The 22,125-nt window shown below is 38.2% G+C and overlaps 1 protein-coding gene across 1 annotated transcript in view; it reads right to left on the bottom strand.

Annotated features, from left to right (window-relative positions):
* Positions 1–22,125, bottom strand: part of LOC134651158 (protein singed) — a 54,980-nt gene that overhangs the window by 17,458 nt on the left and 15,397 nt on the right. The window contains exons 2-4 of the mRNA XM_063506195.1: positions 12,913–13,137; positions 7,690–7,798; positions 1,455–1,602 (exon numbers count right to left, since the gene is read on the bottom strand). Of these exons, the coding sequence (XP_063362265.1) occupies positions 1,455–1,602; positions 7,690–7,798; positions 12,913–13,132 (477 nt within the window). The 5' untranslated portion in view covers positions 13,133–13,137. The remainder of the gene's footprint in view (positions 1–1,454; positions 1,603–7,689; positions 7,799–12,912; positions 13,138–22,125) is intronic.

The raw sequence follows: 22,125 nt of genomic DNA, 5'->3' as shown, positions 1-22,125 counted from the left end.
ATGATAGGATGACGTTTAGATGTTCGAGAACGTGATAGTACACGTCACTGCTTTTCTTAACTTTAAGCTGGTACTTCGAAATTCTTATTGAAGTCGAGCTACTTAATATTGCAGAACTTGGTTCTGCGCCTGGAAGTTATAGAATGCTGGTTTATTTAGGTCAAGTAAATTACGGATCTGAAATTTTGACACAAGAGTAACAGTAATGAGGACCCTGCAAGTGTTATAGCACAGAATAACTAATAGTACTACCGTACAGAAAATTCACTCCTTCACAAAAGTCAGGTTTAGGTATAAAATTACACCTATATCGCCGCCTGCAAGCAAAATTGAAACTTATAACCGCGCACGAACCGTGATACTCCTTTGCGCGCCGCAGTTTTATGACCGAGTTGTGAGTGTCGGCACGGGGTTATCACTTGACAAGTTTTTATACCTATACCCACTGATTTATTGTTTTTAAGATAAATATGTAGGAATTACAAACGTTGATTATGTAAACATACATTTTTTATCCGAAGATAGCATGTCTGACTCTCGCGGAAGTAAGTTTCGAAGCCATTGTGTATTTTCAATTTTGCGCGAGCGCCACGTGACACAACTATCGTGCACACCGAGCGGCAGCCCACTGCTATACGCCTGTACGATGGGCGCGCCGGCCAAATGTACCTAAACTGCGGAGTGACACCCCCCTGGTTATAGGCTTGTGCCTGCTCGTTCACTACAGAGAGCGCTCCGCTCTCGGTCAATCGGTCAAACGAACTAGTTCTTCGTTCTTTTAGTTCCTTTAGTTCAGTTCGGTCGTTGAACTTGTTGGGAGCCGGGAATGAATAGGAATCGGTTTTACACTAGATTTTTTTCCAATCTTTGGTAAATTCAAGTTGTATGATATGATTATGTCGATATTAAACATTAAACACCTTAACTCAATAAAAAAATATTAAAATATGTATATTATAAAAAAAAATCCATCATACTTTTCGGGCTTTGGCGTGTCACGTCCTTTTTTGTCTCGTTCGCACTTGTGCTAGCGACATTTTGAACTGTTTCGTTCCGTCCGTTTTCCGTTTCACTCAGTCAAGCGCTCTCCAATCCCACTGAACTAAAGGACCTAAAGACCGATTAAGAGCGCGCAAAAAGATTTAGTTCCTTTCGGTCCTTCACGGGATTTCATTCCTAACAGTTCTTAGTTCGCGACCGACACAAGCCTAAAGTGTTACTCTTGCCCCAGTGTTTGTCTTACCCCATCTGACCTTACGTCATTGTGAACTCTCGACGGACTCTGTGACACTTTGACATATACATGCATGTGCCCTCTAAAATATTCTTTAACGGGGCTAGTAGTCAGCGATAGACTACGCTACGGCAGATAGTCTAGCGCAGTCTAGCGTTAATTAGCCCGAAACCGATTACCGCAGCCCGAATCTTCTCTAATTTATAAATTAGGGTAATACCTGAGGCCGCGCCGCGAGATGCACATGCCACAGCTCGGAGTCGCCGGGCACCTTGGCGCTGCAGGCGAGCTTGTCGGAGCCCGAGCCGAGGAAGTAGCCCCGCTCGACGTTGCGGAGCGCCCAGCGCCCGCTGTTGTCTTCAGACACGCTGGAACAATAAGGTTAATGTTAGAAGGCGAAGGCAGTCTCGGATCTCCGAGGTATCGCCCCGAGGTCTAACCCAACATCAGAGAATCCCTTGACCAGTTAGACGGGTTGGACTATTAGCCTTAACCAAACGATACGTTTGAAGTGTTGGCTGCTGGTACATTAGGATTATTATGTTGTAAGCACCAATTTTTGTCATGTTGGACAAAACAAATTAAAGTTGCTACATTGTTATTGCAAAAAAGCTCCTTATAAGCCTTTGTAATATTTAATTGAAATTGCTTAAAATATTCCAGCAGCCAACACCTCAGCACCATCTAATCTGAGGTTTACAATAGGTATCTATTTATAATTGACTAACATTCGATATCCCAGCACAGGAAATCTTTATATAACTTGGGACCGTCCGTATTGACCAGTTCCGACGACCTGTTAAAAAGCGAGATCTAAAAAAGTCCCATTACGTAACTACAAGGGACAGAAACAACCTTAAGTTTGTAATGTATGCTTGTAACAGAACGCAACTACAGACCGTTTATAATGACCCAATGCATATGGAAGTGACAGTGACAGCGAGCGGCATTTGTTGAGTACAGACGCTGTAAAATTAGAATGAACTGTGTAACTTATAGGTTCGCCTTAGCTGAGATCACTTGGAGCTAGATTTGGCTAGAGGTTGTTTTATCGCATTTGTGTAAAATATATTTTAAAATTAATACAGACTCAGTATAACACAAAACAAATGTTTTATTACTAAACATTACAAAGTTAATCATAACGTTCATACAGGAACTCGCTTGTATTGTAAACTGAACGAGAGTACGTGCACCATTTAAAGTGCACACGCCTGTATATGTTGTATTAAACATTCTGCAGACGCGACGACAATTCAATCAGGCCATTGTCTTCGCCGTTTCACACTTGCAGACATAAAACGATTATTCCTGCATGGTTGCGAAACGTGACTTGCCCTTCAAACTTCATTATTTATATAAACTTGAATTATATTGCATTATTCTTTGGGTAAATTGACATTTAGTAGCATTTTACCATTACATACCATATGTTTAAAATAACTGTGAGCATAATATCAATTTATACGTTTCAGAATGTTTTAAATGTTAAGTAGCGCTGCGCGTCAGGCGTACCGATTTCTAAACAAAAACTTTAGGCAAAGTCCTAAAGAGTGCAAATAGTGACAACCAAACCTACCACAACAATCCAGACCGAGATTAAAATCCCTTTGTCGTTTCCAGCTTGTAGCGAAAGAAGCTGTGCTAGAGAGGAAATAAAACCCAATCTGCCGTGAAACGAGCGCTTTAACAAGAAATACAATGGGAAAGGGACGGCAGTCCGACGTGGGAGCGTTCGCATTGTTGGGGCTGCCGTCAAAGGATGTCGGAAGTTGTGGGAAGGCGGTTTTTTGACAATGACTGTTTAGGACCAAGTACAAACCAATATCATATCCAATATCATACGTGATACGATTCACTGAGAGGTGAATAGTTGACGGAGATGTCCGTCGTAAGCGTCATGTTTGCCATGCTTGTTATGTATTTGAGAAAAACATTACGTTGAACGAGATAAAACGGAAAACCAATACTACCCAATAGTAGAGAAACTGATATTACCGGACACATTAGCTACTAGCCTGCGGAAAAAAATCCTTTAACGGGCCAATCACTAAGTGCATATTTTGCCTGATGAACAAGTAACTGTCGTATGTCGTTACAGTTTCAGTCCTGTATATTCGGTAGATATAGTTGGTAGTTAGTGTTTAGGAAATTGCAATAAACAATAAGCACCTCTATATTTGTTTTGTGTTACGGGAACGAGCGCCGTCAACAATCTGTGTTAACGAAGCTGCATTCTCGCTAACAAGACGACTTATTAGCTTGGCTTGTAAATTCATTAATAAGAGTGATTACGCGATTGTTATCGGCTTTATGATGTCGAACGCCGAATCGTTACTTATTTAGGTACGTTGGTTAATTATAACATCATTTTGTACCTCAATATTGAATAAATGTAATATTTTAAGGATTATCAGAGTTGATGCCTCTGCACTGTCGTAAAAGACAACAGTAGGTAGATACTGTAATAAGTCTGCATCTATCTAAGAGCTCATTAATCTATTCCGTTGTTGGACATAACCGGCAAGTACCTAAACTACACATGATGATACCACTACAATAATAATCATCATTCTCTTGCCCTTGTCCCATTCACTTGGGGTCGGCGCAGCATGTCTTTCTCTTCCATACTACAATAATATTAGAAATTTAACTTAATTACATTAGAAATCAATCAATCAATCAGCTCCAGACGAACAAGTTATTTGAGACTAAGCCTTTACGAATTAGATTATTACCTACATACCTACATTATGAACCACCTAACTCGTATTCACGAATGATACTTATTTGCCTAGTAACTCAAACTCCAACGGCGGAGTTCGTACAGTGACTTTACATACCACACAAGGGGCTTCAGGGGCTTTGGTATCGGTCTTGGTTTCATCCGTCATTTTTTATGATGGCTTGTAAATCTATAATGCGATACTGTATCACGTCGGAGTCACCAATGCTCACGTAGGAGACCTACTGGTGTAGTCGAATTAAACTTCCAGTTATAATAAATCTCCTATAATTAATTAGTAAATACCATAACATTCAAATGACACGGAAAAATCAGCGATTGTTTCTGAATGTCATGCTTCAGCTAAAAACTCGTTGAACCACCGACGTGTGGCCAAAAAGGCCAGTCCGTCACAGCTCCAACAGTTTTATCCTGTTTTGCGCGGATGGTTGTTTTCACAAGGACCAACACTGACAAAAAGCACAACTGACACGCTTGAAGCAGCATCCAGAATGCAGAGGGTCTGAATTCTGAATCTCTGGAATGACAAGGGGTCTTGTACAAGCGCTCAGGGAGTGTGAAGCACCCGAGGCTAATTAGGATGCGTTGAGAGTCAGCCAACAATCGTGTTCTCTTTACTAAGTACAGGCGAGTGGGACGAAGAGAACCCAGTATCTATGTACTATGTGAAGAGATGGTAAGAACTCGAGGCTTCCATAAAAAATCGTATCTTGAGTCTTTTTGAAGCACGAATCAAAAGGAATCGAAACGAATTCACCATTAATTTAATGTAAAGAATGCGTTTTGAAAAATTTGCAAACTGCAGATTCTTTGTTCGCTGAAATAAAGTTCAAGTTCGTCCACTTACGAGTATGAAAAGGTAAGTCTTTAACATTTTTAGAAAGCTATAAATTTCACCAAAATGTCAGATGGCATGAAGTTGCACGGTTCGCAGTTCGCATCTCTAACATTTTGTTGACATTAGGGTACATGAAAATGTCACGAATTGCAGCGATAGCAGGCGGCAAGTCGTGTACCTCTTGAACATTTTGAATCGATCGGACAACTTGTAAAGGTATATAGAGTAGATATACCGTACCTACGTTATATAGATACTTAATACCTAATTCTCTAATGCCATGGTTCAAAAGTGACAAACCAATACACTATACACTTATACAGTCACCCCACATAAAAATATTAATATTAGGCCAACAGTTTACAATTCCTGTTGTACACAATACAATATGCCACCGCCAACAAACCCCTGCCTATTGCATTATCACCATTAACTTCCACATCTCAAGCGTGATGAGGAATAAAACAAATTACTAGAACTAACATAATCTTGGCACGCTTCCCTACAAAGTGCAACCCTTCTCTACTCTATATGCTTGCCGTTGCATAATCTATCTTAGATTTAATATTATAAAGTTCAAAGTAATTTGTTAAGTTACAGTGAAACTTGCTTAAGTACTTGTGTCTTATGTCACTGAAATAGGGTTTATATTGTAAGTATAATAAAAACAATATGACACCCTAGTGTGGTTAGATTGTCTGCTCAAGATCGATCGGGTTGAACGTTGTTTTAAGGGCTTTAACACCGTAACGAGGAGTTAAACTCAACAGAGCGATATTCTTTGGGGTTAGACAAATAAGTGTTTATGTTTATTTTTAACCCTTTTTCCTACACGTATGTACCTTGCCAAGCCTTCGTATATCTTCGTATTTTGCCAAACCGTAAACTGTCATTTTATAAATATTTAACCAAGTTCTTATCTCAAATCTTAAGCTAATCAAAAATATAAAAGGTATGGAAAATTCATGCATCGTGTATATTTTATTTACGGGATTAATCATTTCATTATACTCGATATAATAGCAAGTCTTGGCAATATCATGGCAGTATTCCCTTAAATACCTAAATTACTTTAGTGACACATTTCCCCAAGCTACTCTCACTAAGTTATTTCGAACTTTGGCTGAGTCACTCACTTTGTTTACTTATATCGGCGAATCTGACTCATCGTCTGTTCTCAAAAACAAGTATACAATGTCTTTAAGAGAAAAAAGGAAAGTAATTACGGCTACTGGATTTCGTGCAAGTCGCGGAACCGGCGTAAATTCTTCATAATTGTGATTTCTTCTGAATTGCGAGTTGTATTTCAAAAGATCTCTATAAATATTACCTTTGTTTCTTTTTTGCTGAATAAAGTGAGTTAGTAAAGAGAGAATATTTTTAGAGAGAGAATTTTGATATATTAGCTACTTCTTGCCGCCAAAAAGCAGACTTAAAAGAAATGACTCGAACAATCACGTGTTAAAAATTAAAGTTGATATTTATTACCTATTACAATTGATATATTGTGAATGCAAATATTACTTCACAATTCACAAAAAATACCTATATTATAAACTTAAGAAAATACTCGTATTCTTTTGTCAGTCAAGCATTAATAGAAAAGTTAAATAACTATGCACACAAAAACCAATGCAACGTATGGTAATAGCTTCATCGTCTTATTACGAAAATAATTACACTGAAACGCTTTAATTGCGCAGCATAATCGAAAGGTATAATAATGTCATCGTTATTACCCGTTTAAAGCAATCAAGCTGCAATTATAATCGTAAAAGCTTCAGTTACTACAGGTGTGTTAAAGATAAATTATTAGTTTCATAGCTAAAAAGGCTAAGAATGTTAGTTAATAGTAATATAATACTTACTATATAATTGATTAGAATGACCTTTTATTATCGCATGATATATTATGTTCAATTCCTAAGGAATTCCTTAGGAATTGAACATAATATATCATCTAAGAAAAGCTTTGCTGGTTTCTAATTCACTTTATAAGTAAGTATGTGTGTAAAATTACAAAAGGCAGTACTTAAGTTTTGGTAGGTGCCTATTTTTTTTATAAAACCTCATTAAATCGTAATTTGCAAGCGCTACCATGCTGCATCGTATAGATAGGCTATAATGGCTATATAATAAAACCATTTCCTGTGCTGACTCAGGCGGATTAGTATTCTGCAAGGGGTAAAAATTGTATTTCCGGTGGCAAGATGACATGAGTTATGGCGGGCAAAAAGTTGATGATTATACCATGGAGTTGCAGCTTTTTGCTGTATTGACATTTTAATCTATCGATACAAGTACACACTAGAAGAGCAATGCGACATGTTCGATGTGCACCGTGCTTGCAAACACGCGATACCACGACATGCTTGCAATTTCATCTTGTTTCATTAGTTTTTTGCGCCTTGACACTAGGTGTCAGTTCTGGACAAGAAATACACTATAAAATGTGCAAGTGTCATCGAGTCGGGTGTTCATTACGTGATTCAGATCGTATATTGTTTCTTCTAGCGTGTTTGTTTCCAGCTTTAACTGGATTTCTATTACTCAAAATGTGAGTTACATTAAAACATAATAAGATCGAAGCCATTAAATTACTATGATCATAATCTTATTAATTTATAATACCTGCTCAAAGCTTCTTTATTACACAAAATAATACATGGTGGAAGTAATCAATAATCGTGATATGCGCTATAACAATTGTAAGATCTATCCAAGAAGAAATTTATGTGAGTTATAACAGAAAATAAGATTCAGGGTCATTTAATTCCTCTGATCATGTTCTTATTAATTTATGATACCTGCTCATACCTACTCGTATCATCTACCAAGTAATAAGATACGAGATTAGAGACAAAGACTTACCTGATCTGGAACTTGCTGCCCGCTTCCTTTTCCTCAGAGTCGCAGGTGACGTTTCCGAATGAATCCACGGCCAGGTATTTGTCCAAGTGTGACCGAAGATATATCATGCCTGAAAACAAACAATTATATTAATGTACAAATAAACTGAATTGTTTTTGAGAAATATTCTTAATGTAAGTTTAATCAATCTCACAGGGACAACAAACAACGAGTTCCTCACGGTTTTGGACATTATGACAAGAGCTCAGAATTCAAATTTGCTGTCGATACTGTTGTTGTAGGTACATGAGGAGTTGAGGACTCAACGGAACTGCTCCAACAAATGTAATCTATATGTAGGTATATACATATGTGCATACATATAATCCATGGCTTGGGTAGCATATACAATATAGACAATTATAATCTATATAACTTTTACGTATAATCACAAAAAGTTTCCGTGGTTTGATTTTTCCTTGCAAGTTAGTTAATTCATTTTCATATGTTTTAATTAAGAAGGTATAGCTTAAGTCATAAAATAATACTTGGATATATTAGAAAACCAGATCATAACTTTCGAAACTGTCTGTGTAATCATATCACAACCGTTAAAATCTGATTCCAATTGAGATTAACGATGCAACAGTAGAGATTAATGTATCGCAAATTATACCCAAGATATACATATAAAAGTACATTTGCAATTGTATCATAATTGCAGCCACCCGACTATTGCTCTTAATGGCTTGTCTTAAGATATCTATCATAAATCATCCATTTTATAGAATACGAGTATAATGTACATTACGACTAGGGTTGCCAGATGGTCGGGATTTGGCGGGATTCTCCCGATTTTTAGCATGTGTTCCCGATTCCCGACAAAGTTAAAATTGTCCCGAAAAACAGCTTCACGTTAAATAGTGAAAAAGGCGAAAAAATTGTAAAATCGGTAAAAAGTAACATAAAATACATGTGGCAAGCGCAAGCTAAGAAATAAATTAGTTCCTTTTTTGATTATTGATACCTAATAAGTATAAGTATGATAAATGATAATATAGGTAGATAATGAGAAGACATTTTTTTTGTTTGTTCAAGATCTCAAATAATTTATACTATTTTTATATAAAAACGTCTATGGGCAGAGCAGCTGGCCTGACGTAGTGCCAATAATGTAAAATATCGTTGTTTTTTAAACAATTACTTTAATTGGAATGCTTTTTTTCCCGACTTAAGTCCCAAAATCCCGAAAAATGGATATGAATTCCCGATAATAGCGCCTTTCGATCTGGCAACCCTAATTACGACCATGAGAACTTGAGAAGTTTTAGATGAAGCAATCTTGTGCCGTTTCAAATATAAGTAGATAATAACTTTATTAGATACACGCAGAGCTTCAATAATTTATTAGTTGTTAACACGAGAAGTAATTGAGATATTTATGTACATATTCATTTTCTACTTCTTGTGCCCGTAAAGGTTGTTTTATGTTGGCATACTTAGTTTTCATTTACCTAATGCTCCAGTTCATGAAATAGTTAATATCTTACCCGGACAATCAAGGCTCTAAAAGAATAACTAATAACAACTGAAATGTTCGTATTTGTCATGCTACTTCAGTCAAGCTCAGTACTTTTTGTACCGAGACTGACTGAAATAGCAATACACGTTCGTACGTTTCCGTGAAAATACGATGGAAAATAATTATGCACTACATCTAAGCTACATTTCTTCATACATTCATTGCTTTTCTCAACAGAAGATTGTCGCTCAAGGATTCCATCTCTGTCATTGAAAATTAAGGCTCCTGTGCCATACATTTCCGAGGAAAGACAATTATTTTTGTTGTTCTCTGTCTATGTGATCCTAAATCCTAAAAAGATTAAATTTTAAACAATGATATTATATAACCATAGATAGGTTATACTCATACTTGAGGAGCACAAAAAACACTTCCATATTTATGTCTGTGCCTACGAAGAAATCTGTTATTTTTGATTAATTTTCTCATTCCATTCATCTTTGTCACACTCGTTGTTAAACATAAGGTCGTCTCTTTCTCTTTCGGTGTGCGGGAGCTCGTTAGCACGTGCACGTTTCTCGCTTGTCCAGCCGCGTCTAAAGGCAACTTGTCCAATTTGTCACAAGTTAAGCGCTTCAATTTTGGAACGCCTATAATCTATCTTGAGTTATAAATCATTGATTTTAAATGCCTTCACTGTTTTATTACAACACGTATATACTTAAATTAGATCTGGCCAGCGTAAATGACACAGAAAATAACATTCGTCGGGCCCCATAAAACACCTGACGTCCCCCGTATTGATTTTGGGTCCCCTCAGCTGAGAGACCTTGACGAGGGTCGCTCGCACCCTATCGGTAAATGACGGGGCGGTTCGAGGGCCATTGGAAATTGGAGTTCGAATTTGGATTTGTGGTACAGGTGAAGCTTTAGTTTAGTCGTAAAATGACAATATTGAATGTATGCTAGATTGAAAACAGTTTGAAGCCCGTTCAAGGAAATTATAAAATAACAAAGTACACTTTTCAAATAACACTTTTTACTTTTTGTCTGGATCAAGCTCTAGAGGCCTCTGCCATCTGTCATACAAGAAAAATTGGTAGTGAAATTTGAATCAAATCAACCAAATTGGGATAGGTATTTGTTTCAAAATTGAATGCTATTTAGCAAACAAATGAGTTAAACAAATGATATACCTACATTTATTTCATGTTCTAGTTTGCTTCTAGTTAATTAATACATTTTTTGCTCTGATTATTAGGACCCTAAGACGCAGCATTGAAGTAGATAATTCTATGGCCTAGTTAAATATTATATTCTAATTCCAGCTTTCCTTGCTTTTTTTGAAGTGAAAACTTCTTTAGCGGCGCTGTGCACTTTTTGAGGTGGAGAAAAAATATTAAACTCGAGAGTCTCGCTCGACTCGAGACAGCGTAAGACGACACGTGACCTGATCGAAAAACTGTTACATGTAATGTCATTGAGTTTTTCTTTATTGATTTAAATGCCATCTAGTGAGTTTCGCTCTAACTGGCATTAATATAACTAGAGTACTAACAGTGATGTGCTTAGGGGTTTCAAGTAATTTACGCTAACGCTAGATGGCGTTAACCTCAATTATACATAGTGCATTTTGCAATAGTCATTGAGTTTTCACTTCTGCCGGGACTCCCTGAGTGCAACCCGTTGTTGTTTTTTTATATCGTGGGTGTGCTGGGATATCGCGTTGATTCGAAATTTTGGCAAAGAAGACGATCGAAACCAATCGTGTCAAAACCCTTTTGTGGCAAGATCGAGATAACTGCAGTCTATCAAGATAAACAGCATTGTCCGATTACCCGAATATCTCGCATTATCAGCACTCAAACATTCGTTTCGATTCCCAATGTTTGTTACATATTTGCATATAATAAACAATACAGTAATATATTAGGTACCACAGACAATCCAACCTCTAGACATAGCATAGTCGCGCTACCCCCTCTGCCACACATACGGTAGCGTTACTCCATCTTCGAGTCAATCCCGTGCCGTGATTGGTCCGTGTCTTTGAACGGACCAATCACGGCACGGGATTAGCTCACCTCGTCCCCCCGCACCCCCGTATTTTTGGCAGCATCGGTTTCATGAAAGAATTGGCCTAAGCTCAGTCTAGAGGTTGGATTGTCAGTGGTAGGTACTCAACATAAACCGTGTTTAAAACCGATCAGCGATCACTGTCAAACCACAATAGATCAACTCAACTGCAATGTTTGTTTTGTTTATTGGTAGGAATTTTATTGTTTACCTGCAGAACCTGTGATAGTCAACGCGTAGGCAAAAGTATAACAACTATTTTATTATACATATTAGTTACTGTGGCAAAAAAAAAACTATTAAATGTTTCTTGACCATATTTACTTAATAACTTACGTATTGCATCATCTAACTGTCAGATGAGATGATACAATAAGTAAGTTGTTATTGGTTAAAATATGGTCAAGAAACATTTATGTTATGTAATTGAATTTAACCTACGTACATGATTTTCATGAAATAGGTAAGTACAACATTTAATTTATCGAACGTATTTTCTAGCTTTGTGTAGGTAAGCCAGTTTAACTTAATAGGCCGAAAAACGATTATACTTGCATAAAACTAAATAAAACACGTATTTATAATTCCAATCGCCGCAAGCGCAGTTCTTAACCATAACTCTGAAACACGCACGTCCAACGTACTTTACTGCAGGTTGGCAATTAGATTCATGCCAGTTGCAATTTCAATAATGCCTTAATGACCTAGGTGTTAGTGCAATTGGTGCTCATTTGTAGTAAAAGAGCAGAGTTGTGCATACAGGATTTTATTTTCTACCTTTATTATTAATTACATTACATCCCTTCAACTTTGTAAAACAAGTGCAACGTTATCCAGTATATTAAAATCCAATACTAGATACTAAAAGACGCGTTTACTACCTTTACTTATGTTTGGTTCTATCATCATATTATACCTAAACATCTAAATAATTGAAACAATCTAGACACAACTAATATTCAAAATGTCTGCCGGTGCCTAAGACCTGTTAAAATCTTCAATTCACTTTTTCACTTTCACATTAAAAAAACCTATATAAGATGGAATGTGATTAAACCAAGTACAAACATCTGCATTCACACCCGCCACCTTCCATAAGTTACCCCACGTGCCCAAATGAAGGGTGCATGGAGGGCCCGTTTTTGCCTCAATTAGTGCGGCTGATGTGCGCTACCAGTACTTTAATGTCAATTAAAAGTACAGCGCCAATTTGCATTTTTATCGATTGAATTAATCGGAGGTTTTTTGCATACCTAATTCCCAGCCCAATCGCCTATTTTGAGAGCAATATGAGACGAAATGTTAGTATTTAGGTAAGTACTTGAGGAATTCGCATAGCTAAAATTGGCCTAGGTAGAATAGCTAGCTAGTTATTTTTATTTAGTAGGTACGTTACGTATTGATAAGATACTGGCATTCATTCAAAAACCTTAAGCAACGCTACACTTCGTGAAAGTATACGTATTCAGTAATAGGCATTTCTTTCATAGATTGCAGATCCCATAGATTGATGCCATTCGTGTTCATTTTGAAGCCGAAGATTTCAACGGTGAGATAACGGTATCCGTTGTTATGGTTAACCAGCCTGGTTATGTGCGAAGATTCAACACTACATATCATACACGAATCACAAGATGTCAACTTACTGTCATTGGCATTCCCCGAGGCAGGTTCCAAGGTCCATATTTGTTTCTTCTTTAAACTAGTGCCGTTGGCGTTGATCTTGAAGCCGAAGGTCTCGGCGGTGAGGTACCGATACCGGCTGTTGATGAGGCCGATGGTCCACCAGCCTTTCTGCTGGTTCTGGGTGAGTATATCGCCGGCGCCATTCACCTCGCCGTTGGCGTGACCGTTCAAACCGTTCATGGTGTCTGGGGACAAAGAAAATGAAACGTTAATAAAGCAAATCTTCACCGCGGAGGAAAGTTTTGCTCTTCGTGATAAATGAATATGAATGTCTGAATGTGCCTAAGCCAACTAAAAATTAGAGAACCATAAAAAAACTTAGGAAGATAGGTATGTAGGGTACTTTCTTGATTGGTTGGTGGATATCATGTATATTTGTATAAGATAAATATCCTATACCTATAATACACATGTTTAGGTATAACAAGTAGAAGTCTCGCGCAAAAGTAGCTTTTATTCGGTCAAAAATGATTTCATGAATATAAGAAGCAAAAAATGTAATTTGAAAGACATAACCAGCTAAATCAAACGATGCAAAGCAGTGGAAACTTAATGACCTCACTACCATTCATTTCGCAAATTGTCGAAAAGGAATCATCAGTAGCTGGAATGATTGACACATAATCTCCGGTCCGCTGCTCAAAACTATTATGATTTCGAACAAAATGCCAAAAAGAAGCAGTAAAAACATTCGAGACAGAACAAAGGCACTGGAAGCTATTCAAGTTTGCGAATTGCGGTTCATTTCGCAAAACTTGAGAGATTTTTAATGTCTTCAGTTGAAACCATAAAACTGAGAATGAAATAACGTTAAGAGTAATAAATGGCGAAAAATTACAGCAATAGGGAGATGGCCGTTATTAGCGCTGAAAGCGTAGAAATAAGTTAACACTGTAAGCTCTCAGTAGGTACTATGCGCTCAAGTCATTAAAAGAAAACTACTAACTCCTGTAACAACTATTTTGTAATTTAATGTAAAGCAATGTCCAACTCATTTTAATCAACTCTGTTGCTATCTAGTTCCTAATATTTGTAAATTTTTGATTTTGTGATAATCAGGAAGATATGGACCTCTAGGACCTCAGCTACATTGTTTGGGTTCCTTTTCAAACTTCAGAAACCAGTTGAATGCATGTAAGTACGTTTATTGGGGTCACGTAGGTCACCGTCTAGTGGGCTAGACGTCGCTATTGGCCATAATGGCGGCTACTTCCTAGTCTTACGGGTTATAGCCGGACCAGTTTGTAAGCCTAGATCAGGGGCCTTATTCGACATGCCACTTTTGACGTCGCATGTTGAACTTCATTTGAATCTGAATCATTACTTGTTAAAAATTGACATTAGCAATCCACAGTTAGGTAACAACCAAATCAAACCATTATAAACCTTAAAGTAATAATAAAACAAAGTTGTTTTTTTGTTAAATTATTGGTTGTACCAAATGACCTATCCGCACTTGATGAACTTCAAATGAACTTCAACAGTTGAATTGAAAATGACGCGAAATCTGACAGTTGTACATGTCGAATAGGGGCCCAGATACTTGACTAACTTGACCTTAACTTGACCTTGGACTTGAGTTATACATATCGTAAGTATGCTGAATAAGAAATGTGACACATGATTCTAGACTAGATCAAACTAGGTAATAACAATTGTGCAATGAACACGGAAACTAAAAATCGAACATTTAATTAAAGATAGATCAATTAAAACAAGTTGCATTTTATTCACATGTGAGGCAAAGTAATAAAATGCAAATTTTGAGTTGTTTTCTTCTGTTTGCTGGTAGAATTGACTTTTAAATGATGATTTTGGATGATAAATATTTAATAACATTCATTTGGATTTAATTTGGTTTGATTTTGTTTGATATTTTACATTTAATATTTGCTTCGGGTGAAAATTTTTATGTTTCACTCGGGGGTAAATTTTGTTTAACCCTCGCAAGGCTCAAGATTCCATTTTTCGAACCAATTCAATTTTGGAATCTTTCGCTTGCTCTGGTATCAATATTAGCACGAGCGGTTAAACAACAACTTTGCCCCCTTGTAAAACAAATAACTATTACAGAATTACAGTCTAAAGTATATCGACAACCTATGTTATTATGAACTAATGTTACTTTACTATATATTTATAGCTTTTATTTCATTAGCACCTTATCCGAGGGCACTACCGCGAACCACAACCACTTCGTTCGTCTATTTTCTCTATCGCTCGTATACTCAAGAGTAGGGTTGCCAACCGTACTATATTATATAGTATTGTACTATATTTTGGCTCTCTGTACTATATACTTTTGGAAAAATATATAGTACGCTATAATACTATATTTCCGATTAAACGTATGTTACACTTATGTTTAGTATTTTATCTAAAAGTACCATATTTTTTTGAAATGTACTATATTTTTGATGCCCTATTCTGGAAAATACTATATTCTACCAAAAAATAGTTGGCAACCCTACTCAAGAGTGATAGAGAGGCAGATGCCGAAATTAGATTTTTGCGGTAGGCCTTCTGAGCTCTAGTCTTAGTTGTTATGCTACTACCTAGTACCTACCATGTGTATAGTGTATGTGTTAGGAAAACATCAGATCCTGGAAGCATGAAAACGATCCGCCACGGGCCAGGTCGTCACGGCGCGGCGTGCGCCCAAGGCCTCGCCACTAGGTCACTGGCTCCGCCTGTCATTGTAAGTTTATGTGTGACATTACACGATCACTTCATTCGCAAAACATTTTAGGCCTCCATGTAGTAGGTACGATTTGAGCCTATAGATTCGTAAGAACTAGTCATGATCGGGATTATATGCGTTCATGTAACGATTGTTCCTTTACTGGGCCATTGGATCCGCGCCTAAAGACCTAGTTCGAATGTTACCGTTACCGTTAAGTGTCTGCGCCAGCCAGCAGTTCTGCTGCAAGGACGCAGAAGCGTTTGTCACACCAGAGAGGGAGGGACGGAGAGGTTCATCGAGCTTGCTCAAATGCACGCGCTGGCACGATCCAGGCCGTCGGTCAGAGGCGTTTGCTACGGTACGCTAACAACCTCCGTCCAGACAAACCTGTTCCGAGCTAGGGCGTGTATTCGGGCCTACTCGTGTATTCCTCCCATCGTCTGCCGCCCCGGCATGTCAACAGACCTTCCTGCCCGAGACACCGGCGAGCCAAAAATGCAAGTGGGGAGTGTGGGGCTGGTGCAGTCGAGGATAGGAGTTGACGGGAGTAGAAGAACCAGACCGAATACTAGCATCGTGCCCAGTGTAAGGAAGATAGAGACCTAGTTCGAATGTTTAGGCAAAATATTATAACGTCAAAACAACGTTGAACAACGTGATGCTATGCGACTAAAATAACCTCAATCTTCCTTTGTTGAAGTTGAAGGCAGCAATCTATTTTACAGAATAGGCAATTGCGGCATAACGTGGCATAACAATGACAGGGAGGGTCAGGGAGTGTCTAGGGCACTGGGCAGGGCATGAGGCATTACAGCTTAATCGGCGTTCCTACAATAGCCATCATTAAGAAGAAAATAAACCGAGTAAGTACGTACATACTCGTAATAAATGTTGGTGCTGGGTGTCTGAGCTTAAAAGTGTATTGTGTTTGGGTATTATCCTTTCGTTCACCCATTCACTCAGATGTTTAACTTTCTTTACATACTGAATATGTTCCTACTCTTTGATTTAAAAAATATATAATCAATTAAACATAACAAATGACGATAGTTTATAATTGAACTAAGTTAATAGCACATTTTAAAACAAAGTTAACGGAAGGAAATAAATAAAACAAATGAAATAAAGTTACAGGGAAACTAATGATGTTGACGCACTCCATATATGTGGGTTAGATATGAGCGCCGATAGGCATACAGCCGGCGGCGGCGCGCCGGTCAAAATTGGTCGGCGGCGGCGGCGAATCGGCGGCGTGGCCTTGAAACACCTTCGATTAATGAAAAAAGAATTCAAACCAAAATTTTACCGAAAAAACATGTTTTTGCTGTAAGAAAGTTATGAAATAAATGCATTTTTTAGTTTCAAGGATAATTTATTGAATAATGGTACGAAAAAATTTTATATTGTATAAACTGTGGATAAGCGGTATCGCGCGGCATCAGAAGCGATCTTAATCTTGGCGAGGCTCTGGCCGGAAGATCTTAGCGAGGCCCTTATCTTTTGTGCTAAGTTAAAAATTGCGGATTGACTGTATCAGGGAAACGTCTTGTCGACAGTCCAAAGAAATCGAGCTCCGTCATTAACCAATATCGATTCAACAAAACCGATTTATGTCAAAAAGTGAGGCCCAACGCCGAGCTCCATGTAACACCGAAGACTTGATTTCGACGCCTCCCAATGCAAGGCCAGAGGATGAGCTGCAGGTAAGCATACAGCTAAGAATCGAACGCCAAGTGTAAGCTTGGCTGACGGCCGAACGCCTGGAGCGCCGATTGCGGCGCGCTTCTGTGCGAGGCCGAGCTGCAAGAGAGCAGAGCGAGGGCGCAGGCCGATAAAGACTGTAGCCATAGTGTTAATGATCTGGAGCTTTCCTGCGGGCAAATTCGTGCGACGCCAAAGGCCGAGCTGCAATGGAGCTAAGATCGGATAAGGACTAATGCTCAAGCGTTTTAAAACAGGCCGAAAGTTGAGCTCCAAACAGGGCCAAACACTTGCAGGTTCAGATAGCGGCTTAATTCCATGCGAGTGATGCAAGGCCAAAGATTAAGCTGCGAGAAAGCAAAGCTTGAAATTTTAACAGTAGCCAAGTTTAATTGAGACCCGATTCCGACGCCCTTCCGTGCGAAGCCAACGGCCGGACATTTGGACGTGGAAACGCTTAATTTCTCAAAATTAACCTCATTTTATACCTTTTAAAGACGTTTAACCATGCTTGCAATGGTTAAATTCGCGGTAAATGACGGATGGTTAGCTGGCAAAATTAGTTATGCACTGGATCGGTAATCCAAAGATGTGGGTTCGAGTCTCACGTTACCCAGAGTTGATCACAGTTAATTTTTTCATTGTGATCGACATATGTCTAGTGTATACCTATATACAATCTATAAATTGTAATGTGGAACGTTCCACAATAAAAATGGAAGGAAATCAGTATGTTTATTACAAGCATATTGATGTTAAAATTGATATTAAATAATTTCGTTTCCCCAAGACTAGTAGCGCGGTTACTAGACAGATAAGTTTGCATTTGCCTTCGATATTTTTGAATTATATGGGCCTAAAATACCTTTTGAATGCCTATAAACTATTCGAAGTGGCGCCGTTAATGATCTAAACTCGATTAAAAATATATTATCTGATTCCGAAAGTAGTAGTAACTACCAAGGTCACGCCGATGCCACGCCGATAGCGCAGCGTCGGCGGCGGCGGCGCGACAATTTTGTCGGCGGCGGCGGCGCGCCGGCGCGGCGCTCATATCTAATGTGGGTAATGTGGGATAAGTGAATGTTGCAGCCGCAATGATAAGTAAATAGGTGTAGGTACGCTGTAACATTGTGATCATGTGGCACTGTGTTTACCGTAAAACGGGGTGAGTAGGTTTCGCGGGGAGAGGTGGGTTATGAATGGGGAGAGAAGGTTTGAGAGGGGGGTGAAAAGGGATTTTAAGGCTACTGCTACAAAAATAACGCATTCCAATTTAAAATGGAGCTATAATACGCATAATAAAAAAAAAATATCCAACAATCTTCCAAAATCACCTTTGTATGAAAACCCCTCTCACCCCAAATACGAGGCACTACGGGGTGAGGTGGGTTTTCCTCTTTATCGTCAAAGTTATGAAATGGAACCACCCAAAATAAAATGTTATCAAGGTTTGAATTTCAGTTTTGACCCTACTCACCCCATTTTACGGTACTTAGTCCTACTTATTTACATGTTTACGAAAAAATCTCACACATAATCCCGAGAACATGTATGAAATACTTTCGAACTTAGGTCTGAAGACAATAAATTATATCTGCAGAGTAAGTAGATAGGTACTGTAAGACTGGCAGTATTGTACAGGTTTCGTTTCGTTACTCATTAGCACATTTCAGTCACTTGACTTACTTGCTAATAAGAGAGTCAGTCTTTGGAAGAGATATACCTAACTCGAAATGTTATCCCGAAATATAATAATGACGACATATAAAGTATTAGAGCAAAGGACATTCATTGTAAATGGTGAAGTGTATTTGCGAGTTGGGCGAGCGACTACTCCCTGCATGATTGTGGTCTAATATAGGAAAATAATCTTTGACTTTATTTTACTGAATAATATTTAGTTATTGTTTTGTTATTATTAGGTACCTACTCGTACAGGCTATAGTCACATGCTACCCAGTTATCGCAGGATATCAATGTACCCAGCCACAGCATCGCCGGTAGTTGATGATGTCAATGTTGTTGTACTATTTTCATACACTTGTGTTGACAATATCGATCGTGTATATTATTTACAATGCGCAAAGGCAAGTTACACACAAACCGCAACTCGCTTAGGATCGATTCATCCAGATCCAGACGATGAGAGCACAAACTATCGGAACGAGAACAGTAGTTACTCGTAAATAACCACGGTACACGGGTACAGTTGCTATTTAAAAATATCTGTACAATACATTGCCCGCCTGAGCCATATGTAATGTAAGATTACAGCATACAAAATTCTAATTCATTCATGGCTTCACGCATGACTGCACTTATCTGCGTCAATAAAAAATAGCATACGAACGAATTCGTTTCGCTCGTCCTCACATGGCCAGTCACCATATCTTCATGCCGCACTAACTTCCATGAGTTACATGAATTACATGGTATCATAAAATTTAACATATGTAACTAAGTATATAAGAAAGAATACGAAAATACCGTAAAATGGGGTGAGTAGGCGCAAAACTGACATTCAAACCTCGATAACATTTTATTTTTACATATGCAAACTGAATGGTGTATATAATAAGTGTTCCGGACGTTTGTATTTTAGGTTTTATCTTATTTTGGGTAGTTCCATTTCATAACTTTGACGATAAAGAGGAAACCCCCGCCTCACCCCGTAGTGCCTCGTATTTGGGGTGAGAGGGCTTTTCATACAAAGGTGATTTTGGAAGAATGTTGGATCGATTTTTTTTTATTATGCGTATTACTATAGCTCCATTTTAAATTGGAATTCATTATTTTTGTAGCAGTAGCCTTAAAATCCCTTCTCACCCCCCTCTCAAACCTTCTCTCCCCATTCATAACCCACCTCTCTCCGCGAAACCTACTCACCCCATTTTACGGTACCCTTTTTCCCCAGTCCTGTTCCTTTATTGATCTTTTATAGGGCTTTTTAGGGTTCCGTAGCCAAATGGCAAAAAACGGAACCCTTATAGATTCGTCATGTCTGTCTGTCTGTCTGTCCGTCCGTATGTCACAGCCACTTTTCTCCGAAACTATAAGAACTATACTGTTGAAACTTGGTAAGTAAATGTATTCTGTGAACCGCATTAAGATTTTCACACAAAAATAGAAAAAAAACAATAAACTTTTGGGGTTCCCCATACTTCGAACTGAATCTCAAAAATTTTTTTTTCATCAAACCTATACGTGTGGGGTATCTATGGATAGGTCTTCAAAAATGATATTGAGGTTTCTAATATAATTTTTTTCTAAACTGAATAGTTTGCGCGAGAGACACTTCCAAAGTGGTAAAATGTGTGTCCCCCCCCCCTGTAACTTCTAAAATAAGAGAATGATAAGAAAAGAAAAGAAAAGAAAAGAAAAGAAAATATTTATTAGTAACATCGTTACAAGTCAGGTTTATAAATTTACATTTAAAGCATTATAATATAGTTATAACACTTATAACTAACATATCGTTATTAGTGTATAAATAACATCAACATTAATTTAGATATTACATTTTGTACATATATTTCATACATTTATTTATTGTTTAATAATTCATTTACATCATAAAATTGCGCCTGTAGGAGCCATTTTTTAAGTTTGCTTTTAAATACATGTGAGGAAGGTGCATCCCTGATACTGTCCGGTATCTTGCTGTATATTAGAGGGCCGAGGACGTAGACTGACCGTTTGGATTTCGCGAGCCTGTGGGGCACGGGGGCAAGCTGGCCCGCGTTTTTATTGCTACGCAGACTATATTTTGTGTTTGCTGATTTAGTTGCAAACTCTTTGCTATTATTGTACGTAAATATTGCCACATTTTGGATTAGTAAAGATGGAAGTGTTAGTATGCTAAACTGTCGAAAGTACTCGCGAGCAGAGACATCGTCAGGGACACCTGCTATCGCCCGAACAGCTCGCTTTTGGAGTACAAATACCCTATGCCAGTCTGCTGCTGTAGCCCAAAGTTCGGTACCGTACGTGATATACGCGTGTACTGTAGCAAAGTAGCAGCTCCTGACAACATCTCTGGTCGCAGTACTAGCGAGGCGCTTCAGCGCGTAGCACGCGCTCCCCAGCTTGGCGCACAGCTGGTCGATGTGCGCGTCCCACCGTAGCCCGCTGTCTATAGTGAAACCCAAAAGTTTTGTTTCGGCTACCTGCTGGACAGCGTCATCACCGGCGCACACCGTCGATGGTTGGGTCACGTGACCGTTAAGCCTAAACTTCATCCAGAAAGATAAAACTAAAAAAAAATATATGTTGTACATTACCATGTAAACTTCCACCGAAAATTGGTTTGAACGAGATCTAGTAAGTAGTTTTTTTTTTATACGTCATAAATCGCCTAAATACGGAACCCTTCATGGGCGAGTCCGACTCGCACTTGGCCGCTTTTTTTGTGCTTTAAAATCACCATAATTGATATTGCGTGTAAAAACAACTTTACAACAATATAAATTACTACCAACGTAAGAACGTAACATACCAGTGAATTCATAGTTTAATGTATCTAATGATGTAATTATTTCTCAGTTTCTTGAATACACAATTAGAGTCATTTTTGTAATAAGTATATATATAAGAAATTCAAAACGATTCTGGCCTTGAATTTCCATTTCTCCGAATGTCCAGTCCCTCCTAGACTAGACGCTTAAAAAAATCTTCACGCCTAACCGACTCTACAGTTGCCGGATCACATATATCGTCGACAATATTGTGTGTAAAATAATTCGGATTGCGTGAATAGCGTAGATATTTTGCAGCTGACTGCCATATT

Source organism: Cydia amplana, chromosome 9, assembly GCF_948474715.1.
Source record: "Cydia amplana chromosome 9, ilCydAmpl1.1, whole genome shotgun sequence".
Taxonomy (NCBI): Eukaryota; Metazoa; Arthropoda; class Insecta; order Lepidoptera; family Tortricidae; genus Cydia; species Cydia amplana.
This window is presented reverse-complemented; position numbering and strand designations above follow the sequence as displayed.